General features: G+C 49.0%; 1 protein-coding gene across 1 annotated transcript in view; it reads left to right on the top strand.

Annotated features, from left to right (window-relative positions):
- Positions 1–17,786, top strand: part of Nuak1 (NUAK family kinase 1) — a 66,564-nt gene extending 48,778 nt beyond the window's left edge. The window contains exons 5-7 of the mRNA XM_051172694.1: positions 10,944–11,063; positions 13,579–13,711; positions 16,603–17,786. Of these exons, the coding sequence (XP_051028651.1) occupies positions 10,944–11,063; positions 13,579–13,711; positions 16,603–17,759 (1,410 nt within the window). The 3' untranslated portion in view covers positions 17,760–17,786. The remainder of the gene's footprint in view (positions 1–10,943; positions 11,064–13,578; positions 13,712–16,602) is intronic.
- Positions 17,787–18,005: the final 219 nt, after the last annotated feature.

An 18,005-nucleotide genomic window follows, 5' to 3' on the forward strand; every position in this document is an offset into this window, starting at 1 on the left:
TCAAGCTCCCGGGGGATCCTACACCCTCTACTGGCCACCATGGACACCTGCACTCACATATGCACAGGTTACACACACACACACACACACACACACACACACAATTAGAGATTTTAAAAAAAAACAGTCTTAAAGAAAGGGCGAGTGGTGGAGTTCACATGACTGCGGCTGGAGCTGGAGAAAGCGGGACAGGGTTCAAGGGCCTCCTGGGGAGCACTCTGATTGTCCTTTCAGACCATGGCTGCAAAATAAGCAAACACCATTTCAAAATAAACGGTGCTCGCTGTGTGGGTTTCATTTTGCAATGCCTTCTGTACTCCCAACACTGCGAGAGCCCTCTAATGGGACACTCGTGACGTGAGAGGCTCCTCCCTGGTCCCCAGACAAGGCATAGGAACAATCTCACACCTCGTCTTGTTGTTGTTGCTGTCAGTCGATGGATGGGTGTGTGAGGGAACCTCATCCTTGCTTGGAAGAACGGCGCTGTTTTAGAGTTTGGAACTTGTTTCAGGGTTTGTAGAACATGGCAGTCAAGCATTAGTCAGGAGCATCCTTTGAGCAATCCTTGACAGATACAGCTCCCCTTCCTCCATGGCCTACTCACAAAATAGTCGAGACCCCTGTTACATATTTCTGTGTAGTCCATAGTCCGGTGAAAATAATTGGTCAAAGCAGTTTTCCCTAGGAACAGGAAGTGAAATCTCAGGTTCTCTTCCTTTCTGGCAAGTGGCTAGATTATTCTAGAAAGAGCACTATCAAGTTTTGTTTTGTTTTGTTTTGTTTTTTAAGGTATGGGTTGGAGATGGTGGAACACTTATTTGACACATATGAAGCCCTGGGTTCAGCTCCCAGGATTGAGAAAGGGAGTGAGGAAAGCAATTTATAGGTAGTGGTGCTTCCTAGCTCCTTGTCATTGGGAAAAAACAAAAACTCACATAACTAAGTTTCTTCGGTTACAAAATAAGTAACAGTAACAGCCACAGACTGTTGCTCTGGGGCCTTTACAATTTATCCTCTATGTTCAGAATTAAAAGTGTTGGAATCCACTGTCTACATATTAGCCGAATAGCTAGGTTTCTGCTAGAACTCTGTGTCTTACTGATGCCAGGATGTTGGATGCAGTTCTCGCCCATTGATTTTTTTTTTTTTTTTTTTAACCCTGTCAGGGAGGGAGGCTAGCTAGCTCTGTGTCCACCATTTATTTGTTCATTTTCTCCAGTAAAATGTTTTTCCCTGACAACTTCTGTGGACAATCCCCAATTCTAGGCAATCGGTAACAAATGTGAAATCCTTAGCTAAAAATAGGGTCAAAGGAGATGGCACTTAGCTGCGTTCATCATCCTAAGAGCTTGCCTAAGTGGCTGGGCCCTGAAGGAGGAAATGCATGGAAAGCCAGCTGCTGGGAAAGTGGGTTGGGGGGGGGAGGGGAAGGGCCCTGCTGCAAAATCGGACCCTTGCCTTCTAAGGGTTCTGTGCTATCCGCTGATCTCTGTGACCCTGTCCATTTTCTTCCTGCCACCTGTTGCTCAGAGCTCTCAGAACTAAATGTGTAGTCTTTACAAGGTCTGGAATGCGAGCCTCTCGCCTGGGGATTAGGTTCTGTGGTACAGTGTGACCTCTTGGTCCCGTGGTGTAGTCCCAGAAGTGATAAGGCGCATAGCTTCCTGTGGAGGCATATAATTCCCTAATGGCCAGGAAGAATGGCCCAGAATTCAGAAAGGTATTGTCTAGGGGACAATGGTGCAGCAGCCTGGAAGACCAGCTCGTTTGCAAATGGAATGGAGCTGTGGCTTTCCAGGGCCGGGTTTTCATCCTCTGTTTCTATAGCTAAGCAGGTACACCTAGTGCTTTACAAAACTCAAGTTTGGTTCTGTATTTCTTTTTGTCTTTGTCTTAGGAATCTATGCTCCTCCTCCTGTCATTTCCCAGGATGGGAACACACACACACACACACACACACACACACACACACACACATACACACACAAAATCAAATCCATCATTTAAAAAAGTCATCACTTATGCTTTCTCCACTATTTCAAAGAATTCAATCAAGACCTGTTATTCTACTTGAAATAACTTGTTGAGGGTCGTTTTCCAACCCAGAAAGTCTAAGGGACATGGCCCAAGAGAAGCAGTTGGTACTATCTTTGTTTTCCCTGTGGTGCCTGGCACATGGTGGCATTTAGAACTGTTGGATTTGGGGGCAAAGGAGTGCCGAACCAGGATTAGAACTCACGTGTTTGCCTTCCAGGCAAAGCCTTTTCATCATCTCACACCCACTTCCAAGGTTTTTTTTTTTTTAAATGTGTTTCAGCTGGTGTTGGTTGCTCTGTCTTCCGGCTGTATGGGCTCCACTCTCCCTGACGCAGCATTTTGCAGGAGCATATTTAGAAAGGACAGTTGCTGACAGGAGCAGTCAGACACATGGCCACAAGCTGGCCTCTGTGTGAATGAGAGGCTATCTCTGCCTGGGCCTAGGGGGACCATGGTTACCAATGTGCTACCAACCGACCCGGTTAGAGCAGGGGGACTGGTTGTTCCTTTGTGGGTCCACTTGGCCTGTGCCTGCGTTTAAAGAAAGTGGCATGATTGCCCCAGGGAGCCTCCATAGATGCTTCTAGCTTAAATGTGTTAGATGTGGCTTCAATTTCGGGTGTGAGCCTGTGTGGCTGGTTTTCCTTCCGTTCTCTGCCTGACATTGCTTTGCAGAGAGCACATCTGGTTTTTGGAAATTATTTATCTGGCCACGGCAAGAGGGTGCGGCTTCTAAAAATATTCATGCAGTCCAAAGGCAGAAGGAATGAGCGCAATGCTGCCGCCGCTGCTGCTGCCACCGCCGCCGCCGCTGCGGATCGCATTCCATCCTCTGTGGAAGCACGAACTAAAATAAGCACCCAGACCAGCATTAATTTGCAATTAATAAAAACAGGCCAGATTCACATCCCACTCTCTGGGAGAATGGAATGCTGACAATTCCCAGAGAAGGCTCCCGGCCCCCCCCCACTCTCCCCCCGTAAAACTGCCTCCCCACCCCACCTCCCACACCCCCGGAAGAGGGCCAGGCACCCGGGTCAGCTGACCTCCTCTAAGAGGGCTGGGAATCTGCTGAGCTCTCAGAGCTGGGGGAGAGGAGCAGAGGGGAGTGGGTCTGTTGCGCCTGTGAAAATGGACGCATGGTTGCTGTGGCTTAAGAAAGAACCTTTGGGGCTGGAGAGATGGCTCAGGGGTTAAGAGCACTGGCTGCTCTTCCGAAGGTCCCGAGTTCAATTCGCAGCACCCACATGGTAGCTTACAACCACCTGTAATGAGATCTGGTGCCTTCTTGTGGTGAGCAGGCACACGTGTGGGCAGAATGCTGTATAAATAAAAAATAAAACTTAAAAAAAGAAAAAGAAAAAGAAAGAACCTTTGAGTGGCAGGGACAAGATAAGATAGAAATCTTGGCAGCTTAGCAAGGCGAGGGCTCGGGTTCGTGGACCTCCGGGCTTTTGAGTGTGAGAACTTTATATTCTTGCGTTACCCAGCTCATATAACCCATCGTGTGTGCACACGTGTATACGCAGGGCTGTATATGTCGTGGTATACCTGTGCTGCCTCGAGCCAATCGTCTGTTCTCTCAGGAGCTGAGTATCTATGATAGGCAATATGTCTTTGATCATACCAAGACGTCGAGTGCTAGTCTTTAGTCCTGTGCTGGGTGTTGGGGAATTTAACGCCGAGTCAGATCGCCAGGTCTCTTTTGTCCTGGAGCTCAGAGTCTGGAGATCATTCAATTAGCAGTGATAATAAACCACCGGATGGCCACACACCCATTCTCCGCCCCCATCCCCACCCCCTCACGCCTCCTCCAGTGGTCTTGAGGTTTTAGCTGGAGCTGAGGGCAATAAACATGTGATCCAGTTGTCCAGTGAAGGGTCAGGGTGCGGACGGAGCCTGGCGGTGCCATTCTGTAGCCCCGGAAGGCTTCTTTGCATTGCACTTGGACTCCTCGGATCTAGGGAGCTTTCTCTGGCTTCCTGACCTTTGGGACACACAGTTCCTTCTGTCTGGAATGCCTTTTCCACTCCTCCTTGTCTGTCTGTACTTTCGGGGTCTTCCTCCAGAAAGATTTTCTTATCCTTTGGCAGGCCAGGTACTCCCCTCCTGCCCACCCCACCCGCCGCACCCCCACCCCTATCCCCACCCCATGCCATCTGGATGTGCTAAAGCAGGAAGGCGGTGAGTCTGTCTAGCCAGACGGAGCAGAAAGCCTTTGAGGAGGAAGTGGTGACAGGCTGCGTTCTGAAGACTGGGGACAGATCTGACAGAGAAAGGACCAGATGATGAGCTTGCAGAGGAAAGGAAAGAAGAGGAAAGTACATTTGCTGAACTCCTGCTGGAAGCCAGAGTCCTGGGCCAGACCTTCCACGTGGCGTCTCCTCTGGTCGCCTCTTTTTTTTTTTTTACAGGAAGGAAGATTCCTAGAGCTGATTGGCTACAAACCTCTTCCCACTCCATCGCAGAGTCTCCTCTTTACTACCAACCCGGAGATTCGCTCTCTGTCCCAAAGACGGTCACCCAAGGGTCCTCTCTTTTTCTCTCTCGAGTGCTGCTGACTTGCAGACAGCTGTCCCTGGGAGCAATCTCCGAGCGCTGATAGTGGCCAACGATCAGGCTGAGAGAACCCAACTGTGGGCAGAGCAGCCATCCAGGGCATTGGAGATGCCCGTGCAGCTAAGTGGCACCGGCTGTGCATTAGCAATCCTCTGCAGGGTGGCCCCTGTCACGCCTTCTAGTAAGAGTTTCCCAGGTTGCTCTTGGCTGGTTGTTTCTGGTCTCAAGAGATAATTCTTCTGGAGATGAAAGCCAGTTGATTCCCTCCCGCCCGTTGTTCTACATACTCCCTTCCGACTGCACAGGACAGTGGCCGTCCTAGGTGAAGCCACAGTAATTAACTCTGAGGCCGGATAGGAGTGATGGAGTGTGTCTTCCTGCTTGGAATTACTATCTTCCTGGACTCACAGAAAGTCCATTTCCTGTGAACAATGACTCTCCTTGACCTGGAGTTTAACAGCCAGGGTGGCTCTGCAAAGGCTCCTCTGGCAAGACACTTGCCTCAGTTTCCTTATCTGCCAAAAGGAATACCGAACAATATAGTAAGGCCTTTCTCCAAGGGTTGCTGCGAGGAGAGAGGAAGGTTTACCTAGGGCTCCTAGGCAGTGCTGTGCTGCTGCGATCATTACAAGTCTTATCCACTGAGTGTCGTTTTCGTAGCACCTGTTAGTACTTTTGCAGATCTGTTTCCCAGCAGAGACAACTGAAAGCTCAGAGTTGTAGAAGTGTCACCGCTTTACTATGGAAGGCCTGCTACACGCTAGGACACGGGCTTTGCACTTGCCACGTGCCTGTTAATTTGGGTTCGCAACAGCCCTTCCTAATGGACCATTCAGGCCTGGGGCAGGGCCTGAGAGTCTGCTCTCTTAAGATGCTCTGGGAGTGATACTGATGCTGGCTCAAGGATCCGGGTAGGAGTAGCGATAGACTGACTGGCATGCCTCAGAACTGGAAAAAGGGGGTGGGGGTGGGGATTGGAGCTAGAGTGCGGGAGCTCTACCTGCCCCTCCCCCTTTCTTTCTTTCCTGTGAGGTTGCCACTCACACCTGGACCTGCCTTTTCCACACATGGCTGAAGGTCATGCATCTCTCTTGGCTCTGAGGTGAGCTTCTAGGGCTGTCAGTTCTGAGTTGGCCTCTAGGTGTTAATGGGGATGCCTCCAGTAGTCATTTTTTAAAACAACTTTATGGGCAAGAGTGCTGAGTCTGTTTTTGCAGATAGACAAATGGAGTGGCTTGGTGGTACCCACCCATTTTTAACCTAGTAATGACAAGGTCAAAGTTCAGCCCAGATTCTTATGACTCGGAAGCCTCTGATCTTTGGTTTCTGAGTCATAAGAGTCGGGGGTTGGGCACTTCCTGCTAGATACTGCCAGGGCCTGGCTGCCGGTCTTAATTATCCTTGTCATAAGCTTCCTTCATTAGCTGTGAACACCAACAACCTGGTTCCTCTTTCTATCAAGTGAGCTTGTTATTCCTAGTGACCTTAGGGTTAATTCTTTTTGGATGGTGGCAAAATATGCATAATGTAACTTAAAGCCGACTGTACTTCAGTGTCTAGCACAGAGGCAGGAAGTATCCTCGGTATTCTAGAACCATCCTGGCACCCAGCTGCAGCCCACAGCCCTATTCTGCACCTGGTTCTCCACGCCCATTAAGTTCTCCCCCCACCCCCAACCAGCCCCCGGGCAATCCCTACCATTCTACTTTCTGTTTCTATGATTTGTCTACTCTAGGGACTGTGTATAAATAGACTGAGACAAGGAGTGTCTTTTTTGCGCCTGGCTTATTTCACATGGCACTCATCTTCAGGGTTCGCCTGCGTTGAAGTGGGGTTAATCCCGCTGACACGTGAATGAGCTCCCCCCCCCCCCATTAAATTTATCCTTTTCACTTCGATTCTCACTCTCTAAAGAGGCACACCTCTAAAGAGGAGTGAATAGTCACAGGGACGGTCCAAATTAAACTCACGAGACTAACCTACTCTGATGCCTTTCAGGCTGTAGGCTGAGCTATACGATAATAGTGTGAGTTCAAGGGTCACTCTGATTTAATTTGGGGGCAGGTCAACAGTTTAGCACCAGCAACAACAGTAACAAAACTGAACAAACAATCAGAAAAGCCAACCAACTCCGCCCGCCCCCCCCGCCCCCGCCCCGCAGCCCTCGCTACCACCACCAAAACAGGGAGGCCTCTTTCTCCAAGGCTTAACAGTGTGTCAGCAAAGAGTTACCCTAAAGGGGCTTGGGGGCAGAGCTTAAAGTCTGTCTTCTAAGATGCTATGAAGCGATGCTGGTGCTGGCCAGATAGGAACGGGGCAAGACTAAGAAATGGAGCTGAGGTGGGCGTGGTGGCGCACACCTTTAACCCCAGCATTGGGGAGGCAGAGGCAGACAGATCTCTGTGAGCCCGAGGCCCGTCCGGTTGGTCTACAAAGGGAGTCCAGGACAGCCTATTTCGGTTTCCCCTCCCCAGCCCACCTCCTCACTCTTTGGGATTTTGCTTTTTCTAGGCTGCTGGTGTTTGTATTTGGTTCGAGTCCCTCTGTAGAGTTGTGTTGATTTAGAAAGGAGGCCTTAGATAATGAATGGCATTTGGTGGGAAAACTAGTACGGCCAGCCAACGAAACGCTCAAGATAATGGAAGATAATGGAAATCAAATGGCAGTGTTGCATTTTATTTTGATGTTTGATGTTGGGTGCTGCTCCAGGCGGTGAGCCCGGTTGGTCCTCTCTGGTAAATGTGAAGATGCTTTAGCTAGGCCCACGTGGCTTACCACCTTCCTGACTCACGTCAAAGAAGAGAAGGACTCCTTCACTTTGTGATTCAAGCCAATTTACTCACATGACAGTTCGGGGCGGGGGGGGCCTTGAGCCTGTGGACAGTCCCTGGCATTACAGTGCGTGCTGTCTCACGCGTCCTGAAAGCCATTACCTATCAGGGTCTAAAGGCAAATGTGTCATTGTTGTCGTACACACTGTATGTATGCTTTATACCATTTAACTGTCATGACACCACAGGGCCCGGTGTTACAGATGAGAGAACAGAGGTCTGGGTGGATATGTACCCAGTGGTGTCTCCCCACTTAGCAATAGTTGATATAAGCTCCATATGACACTAAAAATCCTAGAGCCGAGTGGCTCAGAGTCTGAGAACGCTGTGTATGTATGTGTGTGTGTGTGTGTGTGTGTGTGTGTGTGTGTGTGTGTGTGTTGCTTAATATTGCTTTTCCACTCAAGTGCCAAGAACACGGGCTAATCTGGACTTGTATTAATCTTGTGTCCGCAGCAATGACAGTTTTACGGGGAGGCTGATAAGCGTCAGTCTGCAAGGACGGGAGTGGGCTGAAACATAAACACACTAATCCCGAGTAGAAAGCAGAGATGCCCAGCCCGTGTGAAAGCTCCTGGGGCGGGCTACAGTGTGCATGTGCAATTGGTGTGCTCGCACACATGTGTTGGAAAGCTCCGATGTGTCCCAGACGGTATTGGCACTGCTGAGTGCATTCCCCCTGTGCGGTGACTGAGCAGGACTGCATCTGTAGCCAGAGGGAGGCTGAAGCCTCAGGGCTCCTTGGAAACTCCAGAGTTGAAGCCGATCCATTCTTTTGATTGACAGGCTGCGCTTTGCAAAGCTTTCCACCGACTCCCTGCAAGCCAGTCAAGGGGCCTTGATAAGCAAGTGGAATTCAGAGCAGTTAAGTGCAATCTGAGCCCCAAGAATGCCTTTTCGGAGGGTGGTTGTGCACAGCTGCTTTGAATGACATTCCAGTCATCCAAGGATGACTTTTAAAAAAAAAAACAAAAGTAGCCTTATTGGAGGGGCTTCATTCAAAACAGCTTCTGTGGCATTCAGCCCCAGAGGCTCCCTGGGCATGTGGATCGCACATATAGAAATCAGGCTGCGGATGGTGGAACACACAGGGGGTTCAACTTGCAAGACTGGCAGAGACAGACGGAATCTGCAGACTCTCCCAGGGCAGTGTAGTTCGGGGGGTGGCGGGGCGGGGGGAGGGGGGGAAATGTGGGAGAGGTGCACATGCGCACTGCTGCCCAGTGCTCAGCTTTTGTTAGATAGGTAATTCCAATTCCTTAAACATATTTCCTTGTTTGGTAAGTGAAGTTCTTAAAACTGTGGTAAAACTCCCATAACATAAAATTGACCATTGTGAGCAATTAAAAAAATTTAAATCTATTTTTAAGTCGGTGCCCTTATGACATTTGACATGAAGTATATTCATATTTTTTATAAATATAGTTTTTGATAGAATTGCATTAGAGACTTCTCCAGCGCTGGATAACTGGGAGATTTTTGATAAATGGTAATTGGGATTATTATTTTATGTAACTATGAATTCCTTATGCTTTTTCAAGCTATAATGCTTACTGCAGTGGTGAGCATTTCTTGGCCAGGAACAGCTGCTAAAGAGAAGGTGGTACAAAGACGTGGAACCTTATGCAGAGGACTAAGAGACTGGTAGAGAAGTCAGACATGTATGTATGTATAGTACGTACAGATATGTACATGTTTATATGCGTGTACATAGACTATATGCATACAAATGAAACCGCATTGCTCTAAAGGACATCACATAAAATCCTTCACGAAGCCAAAGACTGCGCAATACGATGGACGCTAGTCTAGATCAAACATTTGCACTGAATGTGCGTGCTCAGGGGAGGGCTTTTGGGTGCTCCGTCTCATCTCAATGGATGATTTCCTCCTTCTCATAATAATCCTGGAGATAGGACAGGTAGAGACCCTGGGTTTCTGTCTTCTGCCGGTATGCTAGGCTTAAAGCCGTTCCAGCGATCTCCGTGTCACACAGATGGCGAGTGGGAGGGTTTGGGCTGGGCTGTAATGGTTCAAAACTCGGTGCTCTCTGTTCATTTCATCTTGAGTCACGTGCACGTGAAATGTAGAAAAGGTGGTGGTGTCCGCTGCATAAGTCAGCGTGAAGTGCATACCACTGTGGTCCCCCTCAGTCAGGATTGGTGGCACACCTGCAGGCCCAGAAAGTCCAGAGGTGATGGAGGAGAGTCACCGGGTCCAGTTCAACCTAGATTACAGAGTTAATTCAACGCCTTCCTGAGGAACTTATTGAACGCTTGTCTCCGATGAAAAATAATAATGAAAGGCCTGAGGCCCCGTGTTTAGCCCCTAGGGCTACAGGAAAGAGACTACACCAAATTCCCACCTCGAACCGAAATATTATATAAAACATTCTAGAAGCAATTTGTATGTTTTAAATCGTGAGCCATTCTGAGTGGTGGGGACAGAGTCTTATGTCATCTGTCCTGATGGGAAGTGAACCCAGAGTATCCACATTGTATATGCTACCCACCCACCTGTCACTTACCAGTTGCCCCATTTACCAAATTGACTGTTTTATTGTAGTACCTGTGTCCAGGTGACGTTATTTTACTTAACTTTGGCACAAAGTGCAGGAACAACGATACTGCCTGTTAATTTTATAGATTGTTATAATTGTTCCAGTTTGTTATTAAATATCATTGCTAATCTCTTGTTGTTTTGACTTATAAATTATCCTAGACGTGCATGTTTAGAGAAACACCATAGCAGGATAGTTCTCCTGAAAGTTTTAAGCATCCCTTTGCAACTTTGGAACATACGCCATCACTAAGGCCTACTCCGCACTTTAGTGTTTATTGGGAATGCCAAGTGGTGATTTCTGTGGAAAACTGTTATTATTGGGATGTTTCGGCTTATAGGCGAAATGTCCCCCAAGGTCTCATGTGTTTGAACACTTGGTCCCCAGTGTTAACATATAAGCAGCTTCACAAACCTGCGTCCAGGTTGCTTAGCAACCTCTGACATCATTGCTTGCTTGCCACCAGGTGTGGGTCCAGGATAAAATAACACCACCTCTCTCTCTCTCTCTCTCTCTCTCTCTCTCTCTCTCTCTCTCTCTCTCTCTCTCTCTCTCTCTCTCTGTGTGTGTGTGTGTGTGTGTGTATGTGTGTGTGTCTGTCTGTCTCTCTCTCTCCCTACCTTCATGGCCCACTCAGATCCCAATTCCTCTCCACTTCCCTTCTCCCCCCAAAAAAGTCTCCCTATATTCCTATCTCTTGTGTGCCATCTCATCTTTAACCCTAACACCCAGCTTGTGCTTTTGTTTGGGGAGGGAGTGGGTCACTAAGGGCCTTGAAGTGTTATAGTTAGTTACACCTGTATTCAGTGCTATTGACTGCACTGGGAGGCACTTTGTTTGAGAGACAGCGGTGGCCCAAGCATCCTCACCTGCCCTGAGTGGTTCGAGTCAGCAGTTTGCAGACACTAGTGACTCCACACTAACGCATCGCCTGTGGGTCTGTCTTCTCTCTGCAGATCGCCGACTTTGGCCTTTCCAACCTGTACCAGAAAGACAAGTTCTTGCAAACGTTTTGTGGGAGCCCACTCTATGCGTCTCCTGAGATTGTCAACGGCAGGCCTTACCGAGGGCCAGAGGTGAGCAGACTGCTGGTGTGGAGGAGCAGAGAGCCAGAGGGGCAGGGAGGGTGCAGGCAGGAACTAGGTCTCGGGAAGTTCCTAAAACTCCCAAAGACCAAACAAAGACAACTTGCCCTGGTTTGATTTATAGGAACATTACTATCCAGGCCTGGGGAGAAGATGTGGGAAACCTTAGAGAGGCCTAAAAGAGGAGATAAAGATGCTTGTTTCTACTACAAGGCATCTGCTTAAGAGTTCTTTATAGCTGGGTGTGGTTGCGCACGCCTTTAATCCCAGCACTTGGGAGGCAGTGGCAGGGGGATCTCTGTGAGTTTGAGGCCAGCCTCATCTACAAAGCGACTCCAGCACAGCCAAGGCTACACAGAGAGACCTTGTCTCAAAAAAAAAAAAAAAAAAAAAAGATTTCTTTGATATTTAGAGTTTTCAAAGGTAACACTTTAGAACTAATTGAGATCCAGCTGGTCAAAGACAAGCTATGCATACTGTGACCCACACAAACCCACACATGAGCACGTGTGCACGCGTGCTTTTTTGTCAATCTATAATTATTTTCTGATAGCGTCCAAGTTTGTTATTAGCATATGATTCGTAAGGACCACATAGCATCTTGCTTTTATGCATATATATTACTATGTTTTTAATAATTTTCCTGGCTTTAGAAACTTAAATTTCCTCCTATTATATCAAAACAAACAGAACAAAAGAAACCATCAGTGTATATCTCTTTTGCCCTTATTTTGGTAGGCTGTATATTTAAGAAAATACATTTTTTTCCAGGTGTGGTGGCACACACCTTTAATCCCAGCACTTGGGAGGCAGAGGCAGATGGATCGCTGTGAGTTCGAGGCCAGCCTGGTCTACAAAGCAAGTCCGGGGCAGCCAAGGCTACACAGAAAGACCCTGTCTCAAAAAAACAAACAAAACCAAACCAAACAAAAAACCCCCACATTTTTATGGCATCTTCCTTTTCATGAGAAATGTATTTCTTTATGTGCCTTACAGAGCTTTCATGGTCCTGTAAGGTAAACATCTCTCCTAGTTTATTTTCTATTGCTGCAATAAATACCATGACCAAAAGAAGCTCACTCAGTGGGGGAGGGAAGGGTTGATTTCACGTTACAGCTTACAGTCTGTCATGAGGGGAAGTCAGGGCAGGAACTCGAGCCAGGAACCTCGAGGCAGGAACCTCAAGACAGGAACTAAAGCAGAGGCCACAAGAGAGCACAGTTTACTGGGACTGCACCTCATGGTTTGCTTAGCCTGCATATAACTCAGGACTACCTTCTGAGGGTTGGTGCTGTCCCCAGTGGTCAGACCCTCCCCTGTTAATGATTAACTGAGGAAATCCCACAGAGTAGTCTATAGGCCAATCTGATGGAGGCCTCTTTCTCAACCGAGGTTCCTTTTCCCAGGTGACACTAGCCTGTGTCTAACTGACGAAAACTAAAGAGTTAGTATTTGCTCTCTTATAAGAACAGCCTCCCCTTACAGGGGTTCACCCATGCCTTATCTTGCTCAGCGTGTAGATATGTTTTCTTCCAAATATCTATCCATCTGAAAGTGTTTTGGTGGCAGGGCTGGGATGAAAAGAACGTCAAGAGTCATTAGCCACTAAAGTAAAGAGAAAGTCTTCAAAAAAATAAAATATAAGGGATAAGCATAGGGCTCAATTTGGAAAAGTGTTAAAACCCAGCCTGCACATTTACTGTCAAATGTTTCTTTGGTCTTTAGTGGTTACTGACTGTGATTGCAAGCTAGCGTTCAGATCTGGTCAGCAAACACACTTTCATTGGCCATGGTCATCTCTCTCTCTCTCTCTCTCTCTCTCTCTCTCTCTCTCTCTCTCTCTCTCTTTTTTTTTTTTTAAAGAAGAAACATTTATCAGCTGGGATATTCCACAGAAAAGCCACATTTCTCACTTCTCTATAAACACCAAATACTTTGAGACCACATTTGTACACGGTAGTGCCAGCCATGACGACACTAAGATGGGTGAATACACTCTACAGTTTGTCTCTGTCCACAGCTTTTCTCGTTTACGCCCCAAGTTCATTCTTGCTTTGTTTTTGTATTTGTTGTCTGCCCAGATTTGACCTTGAAACCCCTGAGAAGGTGAAGGGAGGGAATGATTCTTGTGTCAGGCACGAAGGACCCTGCACCCCAGCTTTATGTTCATTACTTGCAAAGGGCTTTCCTGGGGGCAAGCAATTTAGTGGTCTTGTGCCTCTTTTTCCTATTCTCATTTTTTTTTTCAAATTAAGCTGGAAGTAATCTAAATTCTCCTTTCCTCATGGGATCCTTATGAGAACCAGTGGCCGGTACCCTACTTCAGGGGCCGGGGGTAGGCTTGCGTTGTCCATTGTCAGGCTATGGTGGGGGACCTGCTTTCCAGGTGCTAAATTTAGTTCCTGGGGGTGCTATGGGTAGCGGCTTGCCCACAGTGATGCCAGGGGTCTGGAAAGCATCTGAGGTCTGTATCCTAGCTCCCATGTGTCCCGTCTCTCTGCTCCAGGTCGACAGCTGGGCCCTGGGTGTCTTGCTTTACACTCTCATCTATGGAACAATGCCCTTCGACGGCTTTGATCATAAAAACCTCATCCGGCAGATCAGCAGTGGAGAGTACCGGGAGCCCACGCAGCCATCAGGTACGTGTCCCCCACCCCCACGCCATCCCCCACCGCCCTGTGGAGGTCCGGGCTTGCTAGGAGAGCGCTTGGCTGATCTGCCCCAGCTCATGCGCTCTTTCTAGATTCATAAGGCATCTCCTGCTAGTCTCCTTTGTTCTTTCTTAGTAGTTCTTGAAAAACTGGCTCTCTACGTGAGATGTTCAAAGCAACTGCTCTTCAGGGCAGCCCAGAAGCCCTTCTTGCTTTTATATTCTGTATGACATGTGGCAAGCCAGTCCTCCACTATAAATTAGAGCTTTGGGAAGGCTTTCCAAAGCATTCCATGCAGACATACACTGCCCTCCCATAATGCTAAGGGTCCCCTGCCTTTGCTCTTGTGTAGCAACCATGCTGTACCCCGAAACAAACAAACCTATAGGTTTAACCAACCACCATGGGCTCTTATCTGTCAGTCCTTTGGGTGGGGTAGTATGCCTCTGGCCTCACTTGGGGTCTCCATTGTATCTACCTCCAGTCATCTGGCATTATTACTGAGGCATTGTGTCCCATACCTCTCTCTGTCACCTGTCTGTCTGTGTTGGCTCTGGCTCTTTGAGATGCCTCTCTACGGCTGGCCATTCTAGAACAAAGCCTGGCTCTCCTACTTGGCAGCTAGGGGTGTGTCAGATAGTACTGTTGATTGTGCTTAGTTAGCTACCGGGGTTCTCTGGCCATTGGGATGTTTTCTTGGTCCGAGCACCCAAGGTCAAAAGTTCTATCTCTTCACGGGAAAGCACCAGCTTGTACATACAAGCATGTGAACAGGTGGCTTAGCATAGACTAATGTTGGTGTGCATTCCATCTAATGTACGCATGGTTGTTTTGGGTTTTGTATTCGTTATGAGCAGTTGCTTTATAAAATTGTTGCAAACACAAAATGAGTGACAATTGAACTAGTCGCTGTCTCCAGGGGATGCACAGGCTTAGCTTTGAGGCTCAGAACCTGGAATTATTGTCCTATATCGATATGTAGCTTTTTTGCACATTAATCTTTAAGGGCTCCTTATTTAGTATGCAGTTTTGATCTATTAGCCCCAAACTCAGCGGCCAACGGCACTTTTTTTTTTTTTTAAACTCCTGTCTGAACAAAGTTTATCTACCAACATCTTCTCGCCTTGCACTTGAGGACAGCAGACAGAACTTCTGACCCTTGTGTGGGGCCATTTTAAGTGGCAGGTTTCTCGCAGGAAGAACGAAAATGAGCAGACGGAGAAGGGGGCTGCTTATTTCCGGCCTCAGAGTCCAGCCAGAGTGCCGCACATGCCCTCAATAGAGCCTGATGTCTACAGTGCTCCGTGGGCCACAGGATGCTGGCAAAAGAGCTGGGAAGATTGACTTGGGACTTGGAGTTTAGGTAAATTAGCCAGTGTATAAAGATGAGGGCTTGCATGGGTGGATAGGTAGGTAGGTGGTAGACAGACAGACAGAGTGACTTCTGTGGTGGTGGTCCTTTACTCACTAACTGCTAACTGGTCCCAGTAAAATTTCTGGCAGATTGTAAGAGTTCAGGAGTGATCATGTCCTGTCCCTTCTCAGGAGTGACATCACTTTGTCCCCATGCCTAGGCTCCTTCAGCCTCTCTTATCAGCCTTCCTAAGTGGCTGAGGGGAGGAGGGCAGCCTCCCAGGGTAGATGAGGTACAAGGTAAAGCTTGATAAATTGAGTTTATCAGCTGTGAGGTTGGCTCCTGTGGCTTACTCAGCATCCTCAGGGCCCTGCCCCTAGATCTCTGGCAGCAGGATTTACAAGGGGGATTTTTTTTAAAGAGTCTGTGGCCACCTGGGAGGCAGATAAAGATCAGCTCTCAGTGTGGTGGATACCAATAGGGCTTATGTCAGACAGCCACAGGAGATGAGCTCACTGAGCTTGGCTCCTGCTGGGCGTGCCTTTAGGATCCTGGCTAAGAAAAAGACCTTGGGAGTGGGGCCGGGCCATCATGGGTAGGGCAGTTCTCCCTGCCCAGGTGTGTCAGGTAAGAGCCACATCTGGCACAGTTGAGTGTCTCTCCATCCTCTGCCTCCAGCACTTTTTCCAGGTGACTGAGGACAGTGTGTTGACATGCGACACCTGCTTTTTGTTTTTTGGTGAGAATGCTGCTGGCCAAAGCAGCAACTGGAGTGAGTCTGAGTCTGCTTTCCCTAGTCCCTGGCCGTTGGGACTGGATGCAAATCTGGGATGACAGGGAGTCAGCGATTCCAGGACATCTCTTTCATCTGTGGGAAAGCAAAAGTCATGGCTGGGGAGACAAGTGCTTGCCTGGTGGGTGTGAAAACTTGAGTTTGATCCTGAGGATCCCAGACGCCTGGCATGGCAGTGCACAGTTATGATCTCACACTGTTGAGTTATAAATGGATGGAGCCCTAGGGTTTTGCTGGCCGGCCAGCCAGGCCTACTTAGAGGGGTCTGGGTGGAAGACCCTGTCTTAAAAGAAAAGATTGAGGGGCTTGAGGAAGGATTCCTGGAATTGTCCCCTGACCTCCACATACACACAGATGTACATATGCAAATGCCCATGTGTGCGCTTGCGCACAAATGAGGTGGCACCACAAACAAATGAGCAAACAACACAGAAAGGAAAGCAAGCTAGGATGGGACAGCTCTGTTGGTTGTGGTTCTGAGCCTTGGTTAGGTTTTTGTTGTATAGTCTAAAGACTTTGGCTTCCTCCTTTAGCATGAAGCGGGAATGTTCCAAATGGGTTTTCTTTTCCTTCCCCCTCTCTCTCCTTCTCTCTCCTTCCCTACCTTGGTCCCTCCCTCATTCCTTTCTTCCTCCCACCGCCCCCTCCCCCAAGTGAGCATGTCTCTTTAGCCGGTCAAGGAAAGTCACCCTGCCGTGCACAGCCTGATTCTTTCCGTCTTTCACGCCTTAGATGCCCGAGGCCTCATTCGGTGGATGCTCATGGTGAACCCCGATCGCCGGGCCACCATCGAGGACATCGCCAACCACTGGTGGGTGAACTGGGGCTACAAGAGCAGTGTCTGTGACTGCGATGCCCTCCCTGACTCTGAGTCTCCGCTTCTGGCACGGATCATTGACTGGCACCACCGTTCCACGGGGCTGCAGGCGGAGGCTGAAGCTAAGATGAAGGGTCTGGCCAAGCCAGGAGCCTCTGAGGTTGTGTTGGAGCGGCAGCGGTCGCTGAAGAAGTCCAAGAAAGAGAATGACTTTCCCCAGTCTGGCCAGGACTCCTCTGTACCTGAAAGCCCGTCCAAGCTGGGTTCCAAGAGACCCAAGAGCATCCTGAAGAAACGGAGCAACAGTGAACACCGCTCCCACAGCACTGGCTTCATCGAAGGCATTGTGGGCCCTACCTTACCATCTCCTTTCAAAATGGAGCAAGATTTATGCAGGACTGGCCTCCCCCTCGCCAGCTCCCCCGAGGCGGGTATGTCAGGGAAGCTCAGCCTCAACCAGTCAGCCACCATGCCCAAGAAAGGCATCTTGAAAAAGACCCAGCAGAGAGAGTCTGGTTACTATTCATCCCCAGAGCGCAGCGAGTCTTCGGAGCTGCTGGACAGTAACGATGTGGTCATCGGCAGTGGCCTCTCTTCCCCTTCCCCAGACCCAGCCCGGGGAACCTCCCACAGCCTGGCCTGCCGGAGGAAGGGCATCTTGAAACACAGCAGCAGGTACTCAGATGGTGCCGCAGACCCTGCCCTCGCCGGCCCTGAAATGCCCACACTGGAATCCTTGTCCGCTCCCGGGGTCCCCTCTGACGGCATCTCTCGGAGCTACAGCCGCCCATCTAGTGTCATTAGCGACGACAGTGTCCTGTCTAGCGACTCCTTTGACTTGTTAGATCTGCAGGAGAATCGGCCAGCCCGGCAGCGCATCCGCAGCTGCGTCTCTGCTGAAAATTTCCTTCAGCTTCAGGACTTCGAGACACCCCATAACCGGCCCCGGCCCCAGTACCTGAAGCGGTACCGGAACCGGCTGGCAGACAGTAGCTTCTCTCTCCTCACTGATATGGACGATGTGACTCAGGTGTATAAAAAAGCTCTGGAGATCTGCAACAAGCTCAACTAGCCCCTTCTGGGCACAGAGGATGGGATGGGATGGATGGGTGGGTGGGTGGGTGGGCCCAAGGGAGGAGGGGAACAGAACTCAGCTAGCAGGTTGGTTACCTCTTTGCTGGCCATGGCAACGGAAAAGGACTGGTAATGTCTGGCCTGGCCAGTTTTCGTAGCCTTGAGTCAGCGCCTGAAAGGGATGGAAACCGTTCTTTACCAATATCTGCCACCTGCGGGTCGGAATGTGGGTCCTAACTGGCAT

Source organism: Acomys russatus, chromosome 31 (genome assembly GCF_903995435.1).
Source record: "Acomys russatus chromosome 31, mAcoRus1.1, whole genome shotgun sequence".
Lineage (NCBI taxonomy): Eukaryota > Metazoa > Chordata > Mammalia > Rodentia > Muridae > Acomys > Acomys russatus.